At 36.4% G+C, this 19,589-nt stretch overlaps 3 protein-coding genes across 3 annotated transcripts in view; 2 read left to right on the top strand and 1 right to left on the bottom strand.

Annotated features, from left to right (window-relative positions):
• LOC118747186 (neurobeachin-like protein 2) overlaps window positions 1–19,589 on the top strand; it is a 172,223-nt gene that overhangs the window by 91,157 nt on the left and 61,477 nt on the right. The window lies entirely within an intron of this gene.
• LOC118746709 (larval cuticle protein A2B-like) lies at window positions 871–1,803 on the top strand. Its single transcript, XM_036480598.1, has 3 exons — window positions 871–882; window positions 1,017–1,289; window positions 1,394–1,803. The coding sequence occupies exons 1-3, from the start codon at window positions 871–873 to the stop codon at window positions 1,715–1,717; spliced, it is 609 nt and encodes a 202-aa protein (XP_036336491.1). The 3' UTR covers window positions 1,718–1,803.
• Window positions 14,773–19,589, bottom strand: part of LOC118746705 (neurobeachin-like protein 2) — a 37,226-nt gene continuing 32,409 nt past the window's right edge. Inside the window, exons 21-22 of the mRNA XM_036480593.1 lie at window positions 15,016–15,165; window positions 14,773–14,934 (exon numbers count right to left, since the gene is read on the bottom strand). Of these exons, the coding sequence (XP_036336486.1) occupies window positions 14,773–14,934; window positions 15,016–15,165 (312 nt within the window). The remainder of the gene's footprint in view (window positions 14,935–15,015; window positions 15,166–19,589) is intronic.

Below are 19,589 nucleotides of genomic sequence, written 5' to 3'. Positions count from 1 at the left end.
TACCCTGCCACCATCAGATGATTGCCGCTGCATAGCGCCGCACCGCACGCCTGCTAGCTAGGCAGAAAAATGATATTGTATGCGCATGCGCGCGTGCGTATGCATTTGTATCTGTTATATGGCTTATAAATATATGTCTGTATGTAGAGTACCCAGCGTGTGTACTTGGGCGACGCCTGTGGGGCACAGGCACGCTGCTGCTGCTGCTGCTGCCGCTGTTGCACCAGTTACCAGTAGATCTAGATGGGCGTGTGCGTTTGTATATGCGGTTTATTCCAAGGCGGCATGCGTGCTCTTGCCATTTGCTGTTCTTATTTTGCATTGTTGTTGTTTTGATATTGCATTCACTGCCGCAGCACCATTTTGTTATAGGCCTATGCGCCTAACCTAAGCCTAAATCACGAATGCCGCCGCCTCCGCGTTCAGCACCATTCCGCAAGTTTGCATGAGCGCGCTGCTGGCGCAGTAGAAGCAGCGGCAGTGGCAGCCGCCGCCACAACAACGACGAAAAATGAATTATTTTAATTTCGTTCGTAGATTTTTATTTTCTTTTTTTTTGTTTGAACGCGTCTAATACGCCTTTGTGTCTTTGTTGTTGGTGCTGCTGCTGATTTTATTTTTTTTTTGCATAAATAACTATATGTATTTACGTATGTATTTTATATAAACAATTTTTGTTAAGTTGGCTTGCCGCGCTTGCATCAGCCAAATAGGCAAGTAGGTACAAGCGGGCGTAAATTTCAATGCACACACATTTTCTGCGAAGTGGCTGCAAAAATTGCTTGCTTGCCGCGCCTATATAAAGCAATTGTTGATCTTGCAAAGAACCACAGAGTAATTTCATTTGTCAAACGCAACAGTCAAGCAGTCATGGTACAAAAGGCAAGTGTGGCTGTGTGACTTTTTCTCAGTGCTAGCGCGTGTGTGTGTGTGCGTTGAAAGGATTAAACCGCACACACAACTCCTGCCTATAAACGTGGATTTTATACTGACGCACACGCATTTCTTTTTTACAGTTGATTCTTCTCAGCGCTTTGGTGGCCGCCGCCACCGCCGTTGCAGTCCTGCCCGGGCCCGGATACCCAGGTTTAGCAGGCATCGCAGGATTACACGGCCTGCCCGGATTGCCCGGATTACCCGCATTACCTGCGCTACCAGCCCTGACGAAAATTGCCGCGCCTGTGCTGCCTGCCATCACCAAGATTGCTGCGCCACTTGCCGTCGCAAAAGTGGCCGTCCCAGAGCCATACGATCCCAATCCACAGTATAGCTTCAGCTATGATGTTCACGTGAGTATTTTGTGTGTGTACAAATCATTGCGCGCACCACGCGCCGCGTCTACGAAGCAGGTGTTCGATTATTGTTTATACATATTCCGCATTTCTCACTTTAGGATAGCTCAACCGGCGATGTGAAGAGTCAACAGGAAGTGCGCAGCGGCGATGTTGTGCAAGGCGCTTACTCGCTGATTGAACCGGATGGCACGCGTCGCATTGTCGAATACACCGCCGATCCAGTGCACGGATTTAATGCAATCGTTAAACGTGAACCAATTGCTGTTAAGGCGGTCGCTCCAATTGCCAAAGTACTCGCCCCTGCACCGTTATTGGCTGCTCCAGTCATAGCTAAGGCTATACCAGCAATACCAGCATTGCACGGTCTACCGGCGCTTGGTCATCCATTAGGTCCTGGACCGCTTTCTTACTTACACGGCTAAGCGGCGATAAAAGACGAAATGTGACATCAACAACAGCAACAACTGGAAAAAAACACACACCCGCACACACACTTAGTCAGTTCACATATACATACATAGAAAAGTATATGCGAAAATGTGAAATATTACCGTTGCCGACCTCTTGCCGCTGCCATCGCCCCATAAATGATTGACAACACAACTAGCTAGTAGCCCTCTGCAAGTCGACAAGCCAACAAAGAAACAAACAAACAACGCACAAGCATGCAAGCGCCCTTTCCACACTAGCGCTATATATCGGCGCTTTCATCTGCACTTTAATCACAGCTTCACTGCTTTGAAGTTGAAGTTGAAGCGCGCATCCTACGCTTTATCGGGATTGGCGCGTTCTCGCACAGTGGCAAATGAAATTCTTCTACTCAATGCATTTCAGCAAATCAAAGTTGGAAATGTTTTCGCTGTAGTAGTAGTAGTAGTTTGCACATACACACGCACTCACATATACGCGCACTTCGAATTTTAACTCCAGCTACATACTCTCTCTCTCTCTCTGTTGAAAGCTCTGGAGTTTCTAAGCGAAAGAACGCTGAGAATTCATAGCTGCACCTAAGCGCACTTTAGTACTTTTTATATTCACCTTATTTCGTTGGCTTGTTGTTGTTTAAGCTATTTTAAAATATGTATTTGTCTCAATATTTCATGCATACACATTCACACACGCGCTTCACCATGTTCTTCATATTAAATATCTTCGTTATTCGTTATAAATAATTCTCGTTTATGTTTTTTTTTTGTTTATTAGTTAGTTTAAGGCTGTTTGACCGCGATAAATACCTACATTACTATTATTGTACGTTAATACTCATATGTAAATCGAATAAAGTGTATCAAAGTATGCAATTTCAAAAAACAAAAAAAAAGTCTTTAAAATCGGCTAGGAAATGAAGAATTGCGAAGTAAGCGATATGGCAACAAAAAGAAAACTGTTTTCACATTTAACCAGCAGCAGACCGTGTTCGGCAGAAGCATGCTCGTACAGTTAGTTTTTTGAAGGACAAGATCATTTCATTGTCATAAATGCCTTATCTGATCAAGGCTATGGATGCTAGGCGAATTCGGTAGCACTGTGCGATAGCCGAGACCAGCCCGGACTTTGTTAGCATTTTCTGAAAGTATACCCATCCAGTAGCAAAACACTCGATGGATTTGCAAAAGTTAGCTCATCTTTTTATTTTATGGCCTACTAAAGTTTTCATGTCTCCGCCTAAGTAGTTTTCAGAAAAGTCGAAAAAAATGGTCAAAATAAATGTCTAAGCGAATTTAAAGATTAAGACATACATATATAGTGAAATTGCATGGGAAATATTTTCGTAAAACATTTTAACCCATTGGCTCCCGCCTGAAAGAGTCGTTTTGACCCTTATTTCAAGAAACGCCGCAAAAGGCAAATTTGGAGGATTAACATATTCACGAAAATTATTCTTCGGAAAATTTTACTAGGGGTCTTCTCAGGCAAAACCTTCATGTCATCAACGTAAAAGTCTCTTACGGGGTTTTTTGAAGTAACGGTTGTTAAACTACGGAACTCAGTACCATTATGGTTGTACCAGCACAAGTGACTCCGAGCGTTCAGGTCGCCCAAAAAAGGTTTTTACGACAGAAATTGTTGATAAAATCAATGGAATGATATTGGACGATCGGGGAATGAAAGTGCGTAAGATGGCACATCACATTTTTTATGAATATTTGGATAAGGTGCTTGCTTACGCCCCACCATAAACGCAACTTCAAAGAAGTGTTTCGTGATGTTCACCCGCAATCCGAACGAGTTATTGCACCGTCTCGTAACCCTTGACGAAACTCGGATCTACCACAACACAACAGAGACCAAGGAACAATCAATAACTGCACTAAAGTGGGTCTGTCGTCCAACAAGATCATGGGCAGATTTGATATTGATTTGAAGTAAAAACGACCACATTTGGCCGAGAAAAAAGTGCTAGTCACCATAGAAAAAGTCCAATAATTGGGCTACGAACTCCTATTCAATCCATCATACTCGGCAGATTTACCGCCCAGCGACTATTTCCTGTTTCCTAGGCGGTAAGAGATTTGAGTCGAACGAAGAGGTCATCACTGAAACAAAGTCACTGACTTTTCAAATTGTCCACGTACTAAGTATATGCGCAGGAATCCAGAAGAAAAGGCTAATCAGCTTTATGACTCTTTCAAAGTAAGAAAAAACGAATCAAATTGGTTCACGCAGGAAGCACTTCGAAAGAAATGAGCGCTTTTTTCTCCGGGCATGTAGCTATGGCGACGTTAAAGCAGCGTAGAACAGTGATTTTTAAGCACTCGCAACATAGAATTGGTGGGTCATTCACCGTACAGCCCTTATTTAGCACCTAATAGTATTTTTGTTCCCGCATATCAAGGATAAACTGCGCTGACAACGATTTTTATAGTCTCAAGAAGCTGTTGACGCGTTCAAAACCCATGTTTTTGAGGTACCGGCTACACTGTGGGAAAAACAATAAGACCATGTTTACCGACAAAATTTGTTACTATCCTAGGAATTGTAAGGACTTTTTAGTGACCCTCGTATAACCTTCGTACTTCTGATAGTGAAAAGTAGAAAACAAATATTCCATCACATTTAATGGTGGATGTCCAAATTTGGTATCCCCGCAAAACTAATACGGCTATGTAGAGTGACGTCGAGCACAACTTTTAGCTCCGTCCAAATTGAGGAGGACCTCTCTGCGCTCTTTGAGACCAAACGAGGTTTTAAACAAGGCGATTCGAGGCGATATATCTCGTGCGACTTTTTCAATCTGATGCTGGAAAGCGTAATAACAAAGGGACGTAACCGCAGCATATTCCAGTATAGAAAAAGACATCGGCCTGGAGATAAAGCGAAGCATAAATCTTGAATTGAAAGCAGCGCCATCTCTCGACGAACAAAAATTACGCTCTACAAGTCTCTGGTCATGCCAGTTCTTGAATATGCCGCAGATACGTGAACGAACAAAGATGAGAAGGCGTTAGCGGGCTTTCTAGAGAACTATTCTACGCAAGATGTACGGCCCAGTTCGCGTGGACGACGGGTATAGGAGAAGATGGAATGGCGAACTGTATGAGCTTTTTAACGACGATATGGATGACGACGCTCCGAACCCATGAGGGGACAACGAAAACAAGGGCGCGCCAGAGATGAATCACCACGAAATTTGGAGGTGTATAAAATATTTGAAATTTCGGCAAAGTTTTTGCATATGCTTTATATGTATGTATGTATGTATGTTTATATGAAGTTTCTAGGTGCCGCTGGTTAAAGACTTAATTACATTCGACTGACCGTTACCGTTCTGTACGCTCACAAAATTTGCGTAAATTGAAAGTAATGCCGAGCACGAAAATTTGAACGGATATTACATCAGCTAATGCAGTTTCAATGTAACCTGCGTGTGTGGCGTAGCGTTTTTCGGCAGTCAAAACAATTTAAGATATCAAAAATATACGTCGAATGACGTGGTCAAATGTAGTACTTACGTTGGGCGTGACAAGATTTAATAAAGTCAATTGACATATTGATATGACTACACATGAAAATATGTATGTAGGTATTTGTGCGTGCAATATCAAATTTAAATGTGTTTAATTTACGCGAGGGCAGTTCGAGAAGTCAGTGATATTTTGAATCTCCCGTGTAGGAACTTTAACCATATGACAATGCAACACTGCTGCTATCAACTAAGTATCATCTTTTTATAGACTACACGAAAATTTTAGCAACCGCCACAGTCACGGTTGCCACTTACCTCCTTTTTTGTGTGCCAAAAACTGTACCAGAGTGTAACAAAATGTACCAAAATATTTTTAGCTATAGATTTAATTATTCAAATATTTTACAAATACATATTGGTGATATAGTTAATAAACAGATTTTTCGCTTGTTTTGTAAACTATTTAATAATGTTGGAATATTCCTTCCTTAGGAAAATTTCTCTGTAAAAACAAATTGTTTTTTTTTTTAAATTTATTATAAACGCGAATATACGCGACCTACAATGTATGTATATAGAGTGCAGCGAATTATTGGCCCTAGATTACAGATCATGGATCTCATGAATAAGGCTCTTAACAACTGTTGGTGCAATACAAGAGTTTACTGTAAAGGCCAGACAGGGTAGTGTCGATATTCCTTCTTAGACAGAGTAGTAGTACAGGCATTATCTCTGCAGCTGTACGATATTCGCCAGACTGAGGTGGTATATTTTTGTGTTTTGGTATAAGTTCGAAGAAGAGTAAATATTTCCCACGCTCACATTTCCCTATCCTTTAAATACTTTCTCGAGGGTTTAAGTACACCCATTGGGCAATATTTCACTTTTAGTTTTTGGTGGTTTTTCTGGCCACTAAAAATTTCATTTCATTTCATGAGTTTTGAGTCGGTTGACGAGGTCATCAGCGAAAGGAAAGACTCCTTACGGACTTTACATTCATTGGAAGGGATAAATAAAATTGAAAAAAAAAACGCTAGATTTAATGTTTCGAGCTAAAAAGAGATTATGTTGAGGAATGAAACGCTGCTTCGCAGAAAAAAAAATTTGTTTATTCAAAATAAGCTGACTTATCAAACACCACTCGTAGGTTGGCGGTGAAGTACTGATTGACCGCAGATTTATTGGATTATGCATTTTGGCACAATTTACAAACCTAAAGACAGTCAGACAAATGGACTTTTGCCCAAAATTTGTTGTAAATTGGTAGCCCAATCGGGTTGTGGAAAAATATTAGGCTTTGTCCTAATCTTGACAAAAGATTTTTTCCAAATTTCCAAATGAGGTTGTATGTATGTATGTAAGAAAATGTGATGATGTTTAAGAAAAGGCAATTGCTCCTTTTTTATTCATACGGCGCTATGTACGAATTCACTATAGGTAGTTTTACCCATTTTTGTGGGAAAAAATTAATTATGATCAAACAGTAGATTATTTAAAAAAAAAACATATCTTCCTTTATTGATTGGTATATGATTTCCAACATTTTTGCAAGAGACAAAAAAGTTTTAACCCTCGACGACAGATGGGTCGAAAGGGATCTCTTTTTTTTAATAAATTTAATATTAAAAGTAAAAATACCACTTAGTTACAAAAACTATTTATACAGCGGCTACTTTTGAAAACTATTGCCGAACTTTATCAATTTCAATTGAAAAACTGAGAAGTCTGAAGTTTCTAATATATATATTGAAAAGCTAAATAAGTTAATTATAAAAACCAATATTTTTAAAGCAAGCTTTCTAAATATGAACGAAATCGGACCATAAACACAGGTAAATTTTGTAGAAAAATTTGAAAAATTCAACAAAATTTTACAATTCTAGCTTAGGAAAGTGCACGTTACAAGTGGCTAAGAAATCGCACTAATTTTTGATAATTTTTTTTCCTCACGGTGTCACGAAGTCCGTTCGACAATTTTTTTGTATGGAAGAAAATGATAACACCATCCGCAAAAAAAATTATCAAAAATCAATGCGAATTCTGAGCGACTTAAAATTTCTACCTTCTTAAGCTAGAATTTAATGGGCTATAAAACTGCATATGGGGATTTTTCCTAAAAATTCTTAGCAAAAAGTTTGCCCTTATTGTAACATTTTGTTGAATTATTTTAATTTCTCTACAAAGTTTGAAATTTAGACTTGCATATCGAGGGCTTATATTCAATACCCTCTATCTGCAAAAACTCAATTTTTCAGGAGAGCAAAAAAAAACTGTTTTGGCAGCTGTTTTTAAAAGTGTTAATAATTTTAAGTACACACGCATGTCTTAAATATTCACGCAATATACTAAAACTAGTTTTTTACTTTTAATTCATTTAATTTTAGTTTAAAGATCAGATAGAGGTTATTGCAATTCGAATTATAACTATTTATATAGAAAAATTTGCTGATAGAGGGTTTTGCAGAATAATGAAAATGTCAGTTCTTTAGACGTAAATACTATGTTAAACTAAGATTTTAATGCAGAAATCATAGGTGTGAAAATTCGTTCCCTTCAATTCCGATGTGCCCAGGTAACCACATAATTTTAAATGTGTTTTTGTGTCAAAAAAGTATTTCACGTGATTTCGAAATTATATGAGAATCATTAGCACTGTTAAAAGAGGCTTCGCTGGTTGGTTTACTGCCCGTTCAGATGAGGAAATTTCCTTCGTTTATAGAGGCGAAACGTACAGCTGATTCGGCTGTAAATGCCGAGCAGTACGGGGGAAAAGCACTGAAGACAATTGTAACACCCAGCCCTTTTGTTACCACCATATCTGGAACCGTCTGTGAAAATAAGCTCCCAGGTAATTTATGAGTATCAAACTGGGCAAATGCCCTTGCGGTAGAGTTTTTACTTTAGTAAGCATCGGATGATGTCGAAATCTTTGATGTAGATTAATATACGAAATAAAGGTGATTGCTTGCTACATCAGATTTTTTTGTTGAAAGCAGGATTCGACGTGAGAGATAGCTTTTATTGGCGAGGTGGGAAATGCACGGATGCTTTTTCTCCTCTGCTACATAGTAAGGTGTTTCTAGCAATTTAAGATGTTTTTTTGCGCAGTGTCCATAAATTACGAGCCCAAAGTCAACTTTTACATAATGACAGTTCTGCTTAAAAGTAGGTTTATTGTAAAAAATCATTCCAAATATTTTCAATGTATCAGTATAGGGGAGGGATGTTAGACAAGGAGAGCGTTGGATGTATGTATTTATTTGTATTTTCTGCATATGTGAAAAAATTACTTTTTCAGCTTAAATCTGAGCTCCTGAAGATTAGGACCAATTGACTAGATCGTTTAGTATGTTAGAAAAAATAATTTTTACTTGCGTCAAGTCCTTAGTTTTAGAAAAAATTAAAATATCATTAGCGTATTTAGTTTGGCAATAGGAATAATAATAGCAGTTTCCCACTCTTGATGATATAATCCTTGAAATAAAATGTAGTTATGGAGTTGAATGACTCTATGTTTGATGGGATACGGATGATTTTTTAGAACGGGGTACGGGATTTTGTCTGCACCAGGGCTTTTGCCTGTCATCGAAGAGATGGTTGGTCAAACTCTTAAATAGATATGAGTAAGAGAGAATTGTGGGAATCTTCGGACCAAGTGGAGGCAAATAAACATATACACATCGCTCATTTACTTTAGTAGTGTCATAATCCAAAAAATACAAATTTTGAGTTGAGTATGCAGAAATTATCGCTACGTCTTCTTCTAATTCGTGTAAAAATATCATAGCTGCATCGATTAAGCCCTGTATGCAGCTCTCAAGAAAACGGTCAAGAAAAAATTGCCATTATTTCGCGTGTGTGTCCAAGGAATTTTGACATTTTTTGATACTTCACAGCCTGTTGCCTCACTACTTCCTCAAGAAATAATGGAACGGGCATATATTTCTGTTGCAAAACTGGGTTGCCTTATGTTCTTTCTTCACAAAAAAAGTTTAGAAAACCGTAGTAGAAAGCGTAGTAAATTTCTTAAGAACTGCGTACTGCCTTAAGGAAATTTGAATCAAGAAAATTTCTTAGCCATTTCTTGTACGTCATTTTATATGGAGTTTTTGCTTTTCTTGAGAGCTGCATACAGGCCTTTACCAGAATCTCACTAGAATAAAATATGTATTCATTTTTAGTATCGGCGTATATGTAAATTCAAAACTTTAAAGCCGTCTTTCTCGAGTTTTGATTTTTTGAATTATGACATTATTGTAGTAAATGAGCGGACATGTATATACCTGTAAGCTACCGGCCAAACCCGATCTTAGAATAAACTATTTTTGTAACTCTCATCATCAGTCCAACTGAAGCTACGCAGTCCACAAGATTTGGTTTCGGTTGGACATCGCATTAGGTAGAACAAGTTTAGCCTGGGCAAAACTAGTTTGACCTAAGATCGGATTTTAGCGGAACATATACATACATGCATCGGCACATGTAACTTACCCAGTCTTTATTTGACCTGCCACAAAAAAATGGTAATGAAAACAATTTTCCAGCAAAATTGTGTAGATAGAGGATTTTGCTTTTGTAACAAAATGTTATTGCAGATAGTGGATTTTTCAAAATGAGAATATAATACCATAAAAGCAAAATTTTAAGTTTGGCATTATTGTCATGGCTGAAGGATAAATAAGAGCTCACGTTACCATCAAAAACTCATTTTCATCAAAATTGTAGATAGAGGGTATTGAATATAAGCCCTCGATATATTGTTTTCGTTAGGAAGTGAGCAATATTTTTATTAAAAAAAAAAAAATAAAAAATAATAAACATTGAACAAACAAAAGAAAAATAGCCAAAGCTGTGAAAAATTTCGAATCCCTATTATTTTTCACATGACTGTATATACTATTTGTGTGAAACGGACTTTACAGAGTACTTTCTATTTTTTTTTTATGGTTTACCAACACTCGAGTATTCGTTGCTCGGAGGCGACTTAAAATTGCAGGTTTCTCCATTCGTGTGACAACAACGAAACGCACAAAAAAATTATAGCAGAAGCGCCAAATAAATTGTATTTTTAATCAATTTCTCTAAAAAACCACTGACATCGCCTTGATATTCACTAAATCGTGTAAAGTATGTAGTTAAGGTTACACTGAGAATAAATTATGGCTTATTCTTTAAACCAAAAACGTGGCAACGTATTATGCCAAATAACATAAATTTGTTAATGAAATTGATTTCAAGGTGTTAGCAAAATTAAACTTCGATTACAAGTCAACTATGAATTTGCATACATAAATAGGTATAAGTATATGCTCACAAGTGCATACTTATGTATAAGTATGTTTTAAGTATGTTGTAAGTATGTATATGCTTCTAGCTGGTATAAAAAAGAGTAAGATTTAAATTCAAAAAAAAAAAAAAAACAACAAAAAATAGTTATATCAAATAAATGAAAACAAAATTTGTCGCAATTGACAACCGGTTTGAGTTGTGCGTTGTATTGCGTGTCTGTCCACTTAAATTAGATCAAGTGCAATTGAGTCTTTTTGTAATTAACATACCAACATGCCATGTATGTAAATAGCCGAATGTTAGCAAATGCAAAAACAAGAATTTTAAGTAGACTTTTTTATATAATTTATTAAAAGCAATTAGTGGACGCACCCCGCCGTTTGCAGCGAAACGAATTTATGCACGCATGCGCTGCAAGCGAATGAATCAAAGACAAAAAGTGCGCTGCATTTAAATTTTTGTTAAGCTGTCTAATATGTCAAGTGCCTATTGACATTTACTCACTCGCCGCTTAAGAACTCGATTTGGTTGAAATGGCCGAAAGCTAGTTCGAGGACATTTACTAAAGCAAATAAAAAGTAATATTATGGCCGTTCTAGGAACGGGGGGCTTGCACGCATGCGTAACGTGTGCAATGTCAATGAAATTGCGAAGGTGTTTTATATTAAATTTCAGTTTTTATACTTCTAAAGATATATCAGCAAAAAATACCGAAAATTTGCTTCAGATAATCGCGAGTACTAACCGCCAAAAAAAACCTAAGCGACATATTTAAAAAAAAAAAATTTTTTTTGATGCAGAAATTCCCCTGGAGCATCTAGATGCAATTCTGCATCAAAAAGAAAATTTTGAAAAAAAATGTCGCTTACGTTTTTTTGGCGGTTAGGTCGATATGCTCTTTAAAATAAATTTATGCAAATTTTATGTACTAAATTTAATAAATAAATAAACTTTTTAAAGTTTTATAAATTGCACTTTATTTACATAAAATTAACAAAGAACTCAAACATTTTTAACCGACTTCAAAAAAGGGGGAGGTTATCAATTCTTTTTTTATGTATGCTACCGCATAACTTTGGACCACGTCAACCGATTTCAATAACTATTTTCTTATCGAAAAGGTGGTACCTCAAGGGTCGTCCCGTAATTTGGATCATCCGATCATTGGATCATAAAAAAATTAACGGTACTCCTAAACTTGTATATGAAAATTGAAGTCGGTTGTGTTTTTTGCTTAAAAATTACTTGTTTAATTAAAAATTCTATAAAAACAAGATGCGCTCAACTTTCAGAAGTAATAAAAAATGTAAAAAACGGTTTACCGCCCAATTCTGTGTTTTCTTGATAAATTATTTGTAAAGAAATTCGATCAAGAATTTTATCAAGTAAAAGCTCCCATCGCATGCTGTGTCAGTATTTATAAAATAAAAAGTTCTACGACTTCCACATGAAGGGAACTCATTTCCACATGAGGGGAACTGATTTCATTGTCACATACGAAAAATATGAATTCAATAGCAAAAAATTTTTTGACTGCCGTAGCCGAGTAGGTACAGATGTCGGCTATAAATTCTGTGTGTCACAGGTTCAAATGCCGGCACATGCAGTACTTAAATGATAGAAAATTTTAATTTTTTTTTTCATATGAAATTTCAATTTGTAAACGCTTGTCAGTCAATAGCATTTTCATTCTTGATAATTTATCAAAAAAAGAGCTTTTGATTTCTGTGCTAGAATTCCAATTCTTGAAATAAAAATAAAAAATTTACAAACTATAAAAAAATTGTGTTTATCAAGTGCACAGAATCGGGCTGTTAATGTTAATTTTCCTCGATTTCTGGTTTCTAGTTTGCGATGGAGATGGTGATTTTTCACGATTGCCTAATTTTTTTATTAATATTTCGAATACCGAAAAAAACTAACTGAACTTGTATTTCTATTATGTGGTGAATTCGAAGTTGGCGAACGGAGACTTCTCCACACACATCCCTCCAAAGGGCGAATGAGAGATTAAAAGCCTCTGCAATAAATATCTTCACGGGTGGATCGAAGCTAAATGGCAGAGTGGACGAGGTGTTTTCTGTCAGGAACCCACAATAAATCTCATGTTAAGGTTGCCGGATTTCTGCAGCATCTTTCAGGCAGGACGACCGCTTTAAAAATAGGCAGCCAATTGGCTACACAGAGAAAAATATGATTCATAGAAATAAGAAAAAATTTCTACGCCATTGGGTAAAAAAAAAAACAAAAAACGAAGAAAATTCCATAAGGATTCCTTATTGATTTTATGTGAAAATTTGCATTGATTTTATTAACAAGAATATCTTTTAAAAATCATGGAAAATTCTGCTTGATTGCATCATTTAAAAAGAGACAGTTCTTAAATTTGTGAAATGTCTTTCTGAATTCATTGAAAAGTACTTTTTTCTTAATTTTATGTGATGTTTTCGTAGCTGTGTAAGTAAAGCTATAAACTGCCATTCAGTAGGTCTCGGGTTCGAGGACAGGTCAGTGCAAACGTGCTTTTTCATTTTCTACATTTAGCTTTTAATTAGGTAGAATTTCTTCCCGACTTTATTAAAAGGATAATCGCATTAAAAATAAGAAATATTTCTTGAAGAAAGGCCATAGAGTTATATTCTTACTTTTGTTCTATTTTATTAGGTTCTGCCGATTAGAAGGTTCAAAATATATACTCTGATAGCCAAGCGGCAATCAGGGCGCTGTGATCGCTCGTTATACGATCGAACAGCTTCGCCATGAGGAATGCCTGAGCTCCCACTCAAAAGCCTCGGAATATTTCCAAATTAAGCTGATTTGGGTACCAGGATACAGTGGCATCTCTGGAAATTGCAGGGCTGCCTACCTTCGAGGCCATAACCTCGGACTGGGAGGACATAGGAGTTCCTTTGGCAACTTGCAGCCTGCTTCTGTACAGATGGGCTTACAGACGGCTCAGCGAGCACTGCGCCCAAAACCCCGACATGCAAAGTTGCAAGGTCCTTCTGACCGGTTGTTGACCGCGGTGGGATAATCAATAATTTTCAATGAGACGATCGCACGAATGAAATAAATAGGGTATTCACAAGACATGTTAACCGTCGTAAAATCTTAGCTTTTTTATGTAAAATAGCGTTTAAAATGGTTTTAAGTAGCTAATTATATATTTTTATTTTTAGAAATCCTCTAAAACCATTTTAATTATTATTGTACATAAAAAGAGTTATGCTTAAGATTTTACGACAGTTAACACGTCTTGTGAATCCCATAAATATTTATTAAAAAAATTTGCCCGCATTATAAAAGAGCGCAAATAAAGTTTGCCAGCAGGGGATATTAGCTTGCACTTAAAGTGCTGCACTAAAATTGCCGCATAAACAATTAAAATTCTAATAAATGGTTATCTCAAAACTAAGTTAACTGATCAAGATCATTGGATAGAAGAGTATATGATTGTATATTTAACTCGCATTTAATTGACAGAAGTGCAATGACACACTTTAATTTTTAGTTAAATTTCCAGTGAAATTTTACTTTTTCCGCAAATCAATTGAGTTAATATATAATTACAGACTTATGATTATTTTTAGATGTCTCTTTTAGTTTACCTCACCTTAACTTCTTCATTTTGCTATGAGTGATATCAATTGCAACGCTTCCACGCGCTGTTTAAACACTTCATTTTAAATTCATTTTATTTGTAATGAAATAAGCGCCGGAGGAGGAGCAAAGTAAAGAAAACGCGCAAAAAAAAAACAAACGAAAATTTTAAAATAAATAAAATTCGTTGGCAAATTAGTAAATTCGTAATTTGAGCAAAAGTTTTGAGTTGCAATTGCGCACAGCAATGATATTAAAACTGTAGCTATTACGATCGCTGCGCGTATGTACATACATAAGTTTGTACAAATATGTCTATGTAGTTCGTTGGCATGTTTGCACAATAAAATTCAGCACGCTAACGCGCGATGCGACAGCATAGCCCAAAAAAGTAAGTAATCATAAAGTGAAATTACAACTTGTACTTAGTAAAAATTATATGAATTCCACAATTAAAAACACAAAAGCGAAAAGCGAAAAGGGAAAGGCGGGCGTGCGATCACTGCTAGTCGCGATTATGTCATGGATGCGCATTCGATGAAATGCATTTTTTGTATTGCGCATTTTGCGCAAAAATCGTTCTGCCTCGCTCTGCGACTCGCTAATGCTGCCTACTAATTCCGTAACTGGTAGCAGATAAACTAATACATACTTAACATAGGTAGTATGTGCCCTTTTCACTTACCCCGTAAACCATGGCCCACGTGGTCCATATAAAAATCGTTTTGCTGTCTTCCAACGCTTTTTAATATGACTATTTGTGGTTTTTTGCGCTAGCGCAGCAGCATTCAGGCGTGTCAGCTCCTCAACTTGTCGCACTTTCCACGGCATTACAATTTTTTGCTGCAATTAGTTATTATTATTATTTTTTATAAGTAATTTATTTTATTTTTATTTTTTCAAATTTATTAATCGTTTACTCACATTGAATATTCGCCGATTATCAGCTTGATAAGTGCCGCGCCGCTTAGAGGCTGCCTTGCAGGCTTCATAACATTCAGCCCAATAACGATTGATGGGCTCCCAAAGGTTGAGTTCGATTTCGCGTTGATACACATCATGTAAGGGTTTGACCTGCAAAAATATGTATTTTGATAAAAAAAAAGTTGTTTAGAACATTTCGTCTCTGAATATTTATGTGTAGTATATGTATGTACAGTGCCGCTCAAAACTGGTTGAATGGTGTTTTGTTTTTAATATTTATAGTGTTTTTCAATCTAAATTGTTTATTTTTTTTTTAATATGGTTCATGCTTTAGTCAAAACCATATAAATCAAACTTTTAAACTTTATACAGAATTTAGAAAAAATTTAACAAATTTCCATATAAATTTTGAGCTTTCTAAACAGAATTTTTATGACATTTTTAGTTTAAAAGGCTTATGAAATAAAAATAATAATAAAATAAGTGCAAGTTTTGAGCGAAAAAGAAATTGCACTTAATTTTAATATTTTTATTTTTTTTTTGTTGACAGCGTTTTACACTATTTTTCATAAAAACAAGAATTTCTTGCGCAAGAAAATGCGCAAGACTGCGAAAAAAGTTAAAAAAGCAACGCCAGTTTTTATAAATTGCACTTGTTATATAAAAAAAAAAAAACCCAAAAGCCGTCAGCAAAAATAAAAAAATATTAAAAGTAATTGAGATTTTTTTGTCGCTCAAAATTTGCACTTATTTTAGTAAAATTTCATAAGCCTTGTAACTGCATAAAATGTATGAAAATTCTTATTAATAAAATAAAATTATAGTTTAAAAAACTAAAACCTCGCTATTAAAATTTCCATTCGTACTGTTATCAGGTTACTTTAAGAATGGAAGTTTAAAGCAATTCCCATTCGTACTGTCATCAGGTATGTAACTTGAGAATGGAGATCGCTGCATCTTTTAGGCGCATCAATATTACATAGTTACATCCCGAGCTAATAAAAGCGAGGTAAAAAGCTCAAAGCTTTTTTTGAAAATTTGTTGCATTTTTCTAAATTCTTAAAAATCTACGAGATTTTTAGCCGCTTAAAACTTGCGAAAATTTGTTGAATTTTTCGAAATTCTGTACAAAGTTTAAAGTTAGATTTATACTTATGGTTTTTTCGTTAAAACATGAACCAAAATTTTATAAAAAATAAAAAAATTTTTGCTTGAAAAATATTGTAAATATTAAAAACCAACCACCATTCGTCTACCATTTGACCGCCTGAGTCTAAATTATTTTTGCAAGCCAATTTTGAAAAAAATAATGAAAAATTTTGTCCGATCTATGGGTCCCCGCCTTACATTTTTCGTCACATTTTTGGCATTTGCAGTCGGATTCTAAAATTTGATGTATCGATATTTTTCTCTCGAGGAGAAACTTTTTTTTTGTACCTAAGTTCAGTGACTCCAAGAACCCCGTTCTAGTACTTAAGAACTTTTTTCTCCCTTGTAAGGTGGTGTGGTCAGAAATTTGTTTTGTGAAAATCGCTGTGCGTATGTACTTTCTTATGGCCCAAATAATTAAATATAAAGGATAAATTATAACAAAAAAACAGGGCGACTTGAAGTTGATCTTATTACGGCTAAGAAATTGGGCTGTGATTGCCATATCGTACGACAACACTTCTCAAACATGAAAATTTTAACATGAGTGAGATAAAAGAGCGCAATTACAGTACATTGAGATTCTAGATAATCTCCTGAAGAAAACAAAATTTCATTGCCTATTTTGCTTTTAACCTAAGTTACCTAATATATTCAACTCCGAGAACATCCCTACCCGAATCGCTTTCCTTTCTATCAACATTGTGGGAGTAAGGTGTCATATGATTCGTACCGAGAATCAGCAAGACCGAGGTCTTCCTTAAAGACCGTTCTCGAATGGAGTGCTTCGGATACAGGGCCACCTCATGTATCACTCAGACTTAACCGGGTATAGGGAATCTCAGCCCAGGCGGTTGACCCTCTTACTCGCCACTCTCGGGACCAACCATGAATACAAAACCAACCACTCTCCACAAAAAGGACGGCAGAGGAAAAAAATTAAATTGCAGAGAGAGACTCGCGTAACTTTGGTTCAATTAAGGTCTGGATATTGTAGTAGTTAAACTCTTATCTCTCCGAACTAGACCCCGACGTACCCAATGTATGTCCGGCATGTGAAGGTTCGGCATATGATACCAATTACCTTTTCATATGCACACTCAACCCAACTCAACTAACACCTCTCTCCCTCTCATCCGACCCCGTCTAAATAGCACTTTGGAGCACAAGTTGGAAAAATGATTCTTTGCACTAATGGTGTAGTTTATGCTGGATCCTAGGAAGGCAAAGTTATTCCTACATGAAGATTTAAACTGCAAAGAGTAACACGTGTCTCAAAACGGGACAAGGAGGCACTTTCATATTGCCCTCGTTCATCGGGCGGTCAACCTTTTGGCTTCCTTTTCTAAGTCGGGACATTATCCGGTAATGTCCCCTACCTTGTCAGGTCTGAACCACCACTGATAAGGTCCAAAAAATTGGTTCATGAAGATCTTCAGCCTTTCACACAGTATCGTCGATAGTGGATTTACACAGATATTTTATCTTATGGATCTTATGGATCAGAAAAAATTGCACTTAACAGCTGGTACATGCCACCCACCAACTTTCGTCGCCAGCTTTGAGCAGCCGATATATTTTCGGGAACGGTTACTTTATTACTCATTATTGCTGTTCTCACTTCGTATTGTTCCAGTGAAAGTGGAATGTGTCACGTTTCAAGTGTTATTTGAAAGCGTGTTACTAGATATCCAACTTCGTCTTTACAGGAACCAGTCCCGATCTTGAAACCATTTGAATGCTGCCTTATTTTGCGGTCTGGAATTTTCGGGCCACACTCCCGTCTGTAAGGAGTTCAAGCTCTAAGAAATGATTGTGAGATGGAATCCCGCTGCTCCTTTAGGTCAGTGAAGTCCATCACCCTATTTCCGTTGTTGGAAGTATGTATTGTCATGAAGACTGAATTTATGGTTTCTTGAACCAAATATGCTTTGTTTGGCCAACTTGGCGCTAGTAACATTCTCATTGTCCTTCTCCTTTGTAGAGGCGTGAATAGGTGCAAATTCATAAAAAATATGTGTCACAATTTATGAATCTTTAAAGCGTGCCAGACATTTTCCAAATACTACAAACTTACTATGTTAGGGTGTGCCTACTTTGTAAGTGCATACATACATACTTTTAACATTTTTAACACTTTACCCACACAAAAGTGCATCTTTCATTGTCGTATTATGCTAATTGCGACAATGATCTACGCTCGTTTGTTAGTGCAGACAGGAACAACAACTCAACCAACAGCTTCAATTTGCAAACGAGACAAGTGAATCATTTGCAAAAAATGATGCCCGACAAGTTAAATGCAATTCGCTGTATGTTATGTCATTCACTGCTAAGCTCAAAGCGAACAAACAACAACAACACAAAGCCAACATAATAGCAATTGTAACAACAGAGGCAACAATTGCTTGCTTATTAAACCCACACGAGTGTTCACGCATGCGCAGACAACAAATAATTGCAATGCAATGCAAAAATTAGGAAATAGCTACACAAGTATGTATTTAGATAATATTCTACAAATGTATATAAGCACATAAATATCTTTAGCATTTATAACTGCATGAAAAGCTGACGGAAAATTGTATAGGTATGTATGTAGATGGTTAAGCTGATGTTACGATAAAATTCACAAAAGCATCACGCATGAGTCTTTGCTTTATTTCAATTTGCGGAATATTTACTAAAAAGGCAGAGCAATCGGCGTACAATAGGAGTAAGTAAATCTCGCCGAAAGGCAATTGTTTGTGGGCAAAGCACGTGTGCAATCATAAAAAGTTAAATACAGGGTAATCCAGCTGAAAGTTTAGTTGCGAATTCTGAATTTGAGTATTCAGTTACAATAAAGGTACGAATTTTGGAGAGGCGGTAACTTTATTGTAGATTGCTGACTTTTCGCAAAGAAATTATTCAGGTGAACGCGAACTCTATTTTTAATTTTAGCCATATCATACAGATTTAATCGAGTTAAGAAATCAGACAATATCCAATGCTGCACTCTTATAATTTCAATAAAAATCGCATTGATGAAAAAATAAAAATTTTAAACAAACATATAATCATGCTACATTATTTCGTCAGTTTTAGGTAAGTAACCAGTTCAATCTCAATCTGTTGAATGCTGGACATTTTTAACAGATGTAATTTCTAGAACACCTATATAACCCTGGGAATATCTACATACATACATGATTTGTGTTCAATTCGATGTCGAAAATACCTTCGAGCCATGGGAGGAGATCAAGGGGATTGATGGTTCATTATAGACTTTTGCTGGGGTTTCGATCCACGGCGTTATCATTTACCCCACTTAATTTACTGAGCACTGGCACTGAGCATCGCTACCTTTATACTCTTTCGAGGAATGATCGTTTATTTATCAAGCCCGCAAAATCAAAAGACAAACACTATTATCTGAAGGTGCT

Source organism: Rhagoletis pomonella, unplaced genomic scaffold, assembly GCF_013731165.1.
Source record: "Rhagoletis pomonella isolate Grant_MI unplaced genomic scaffold, Rhpom_1.0 Rhpom_scaffold_00011, whole genome shotgun sequence".
In the NCBI taxonomy this organism is placed as follows: Eukaryota; Metazoa; Arthropoda; class Insecta; order Diptera; family Tephritidae; genus Rhagoletis; species Rhagoletis pomonella.
This window is presented reverse-complemented; position numbering and strand designations above follow the sequence as displayed.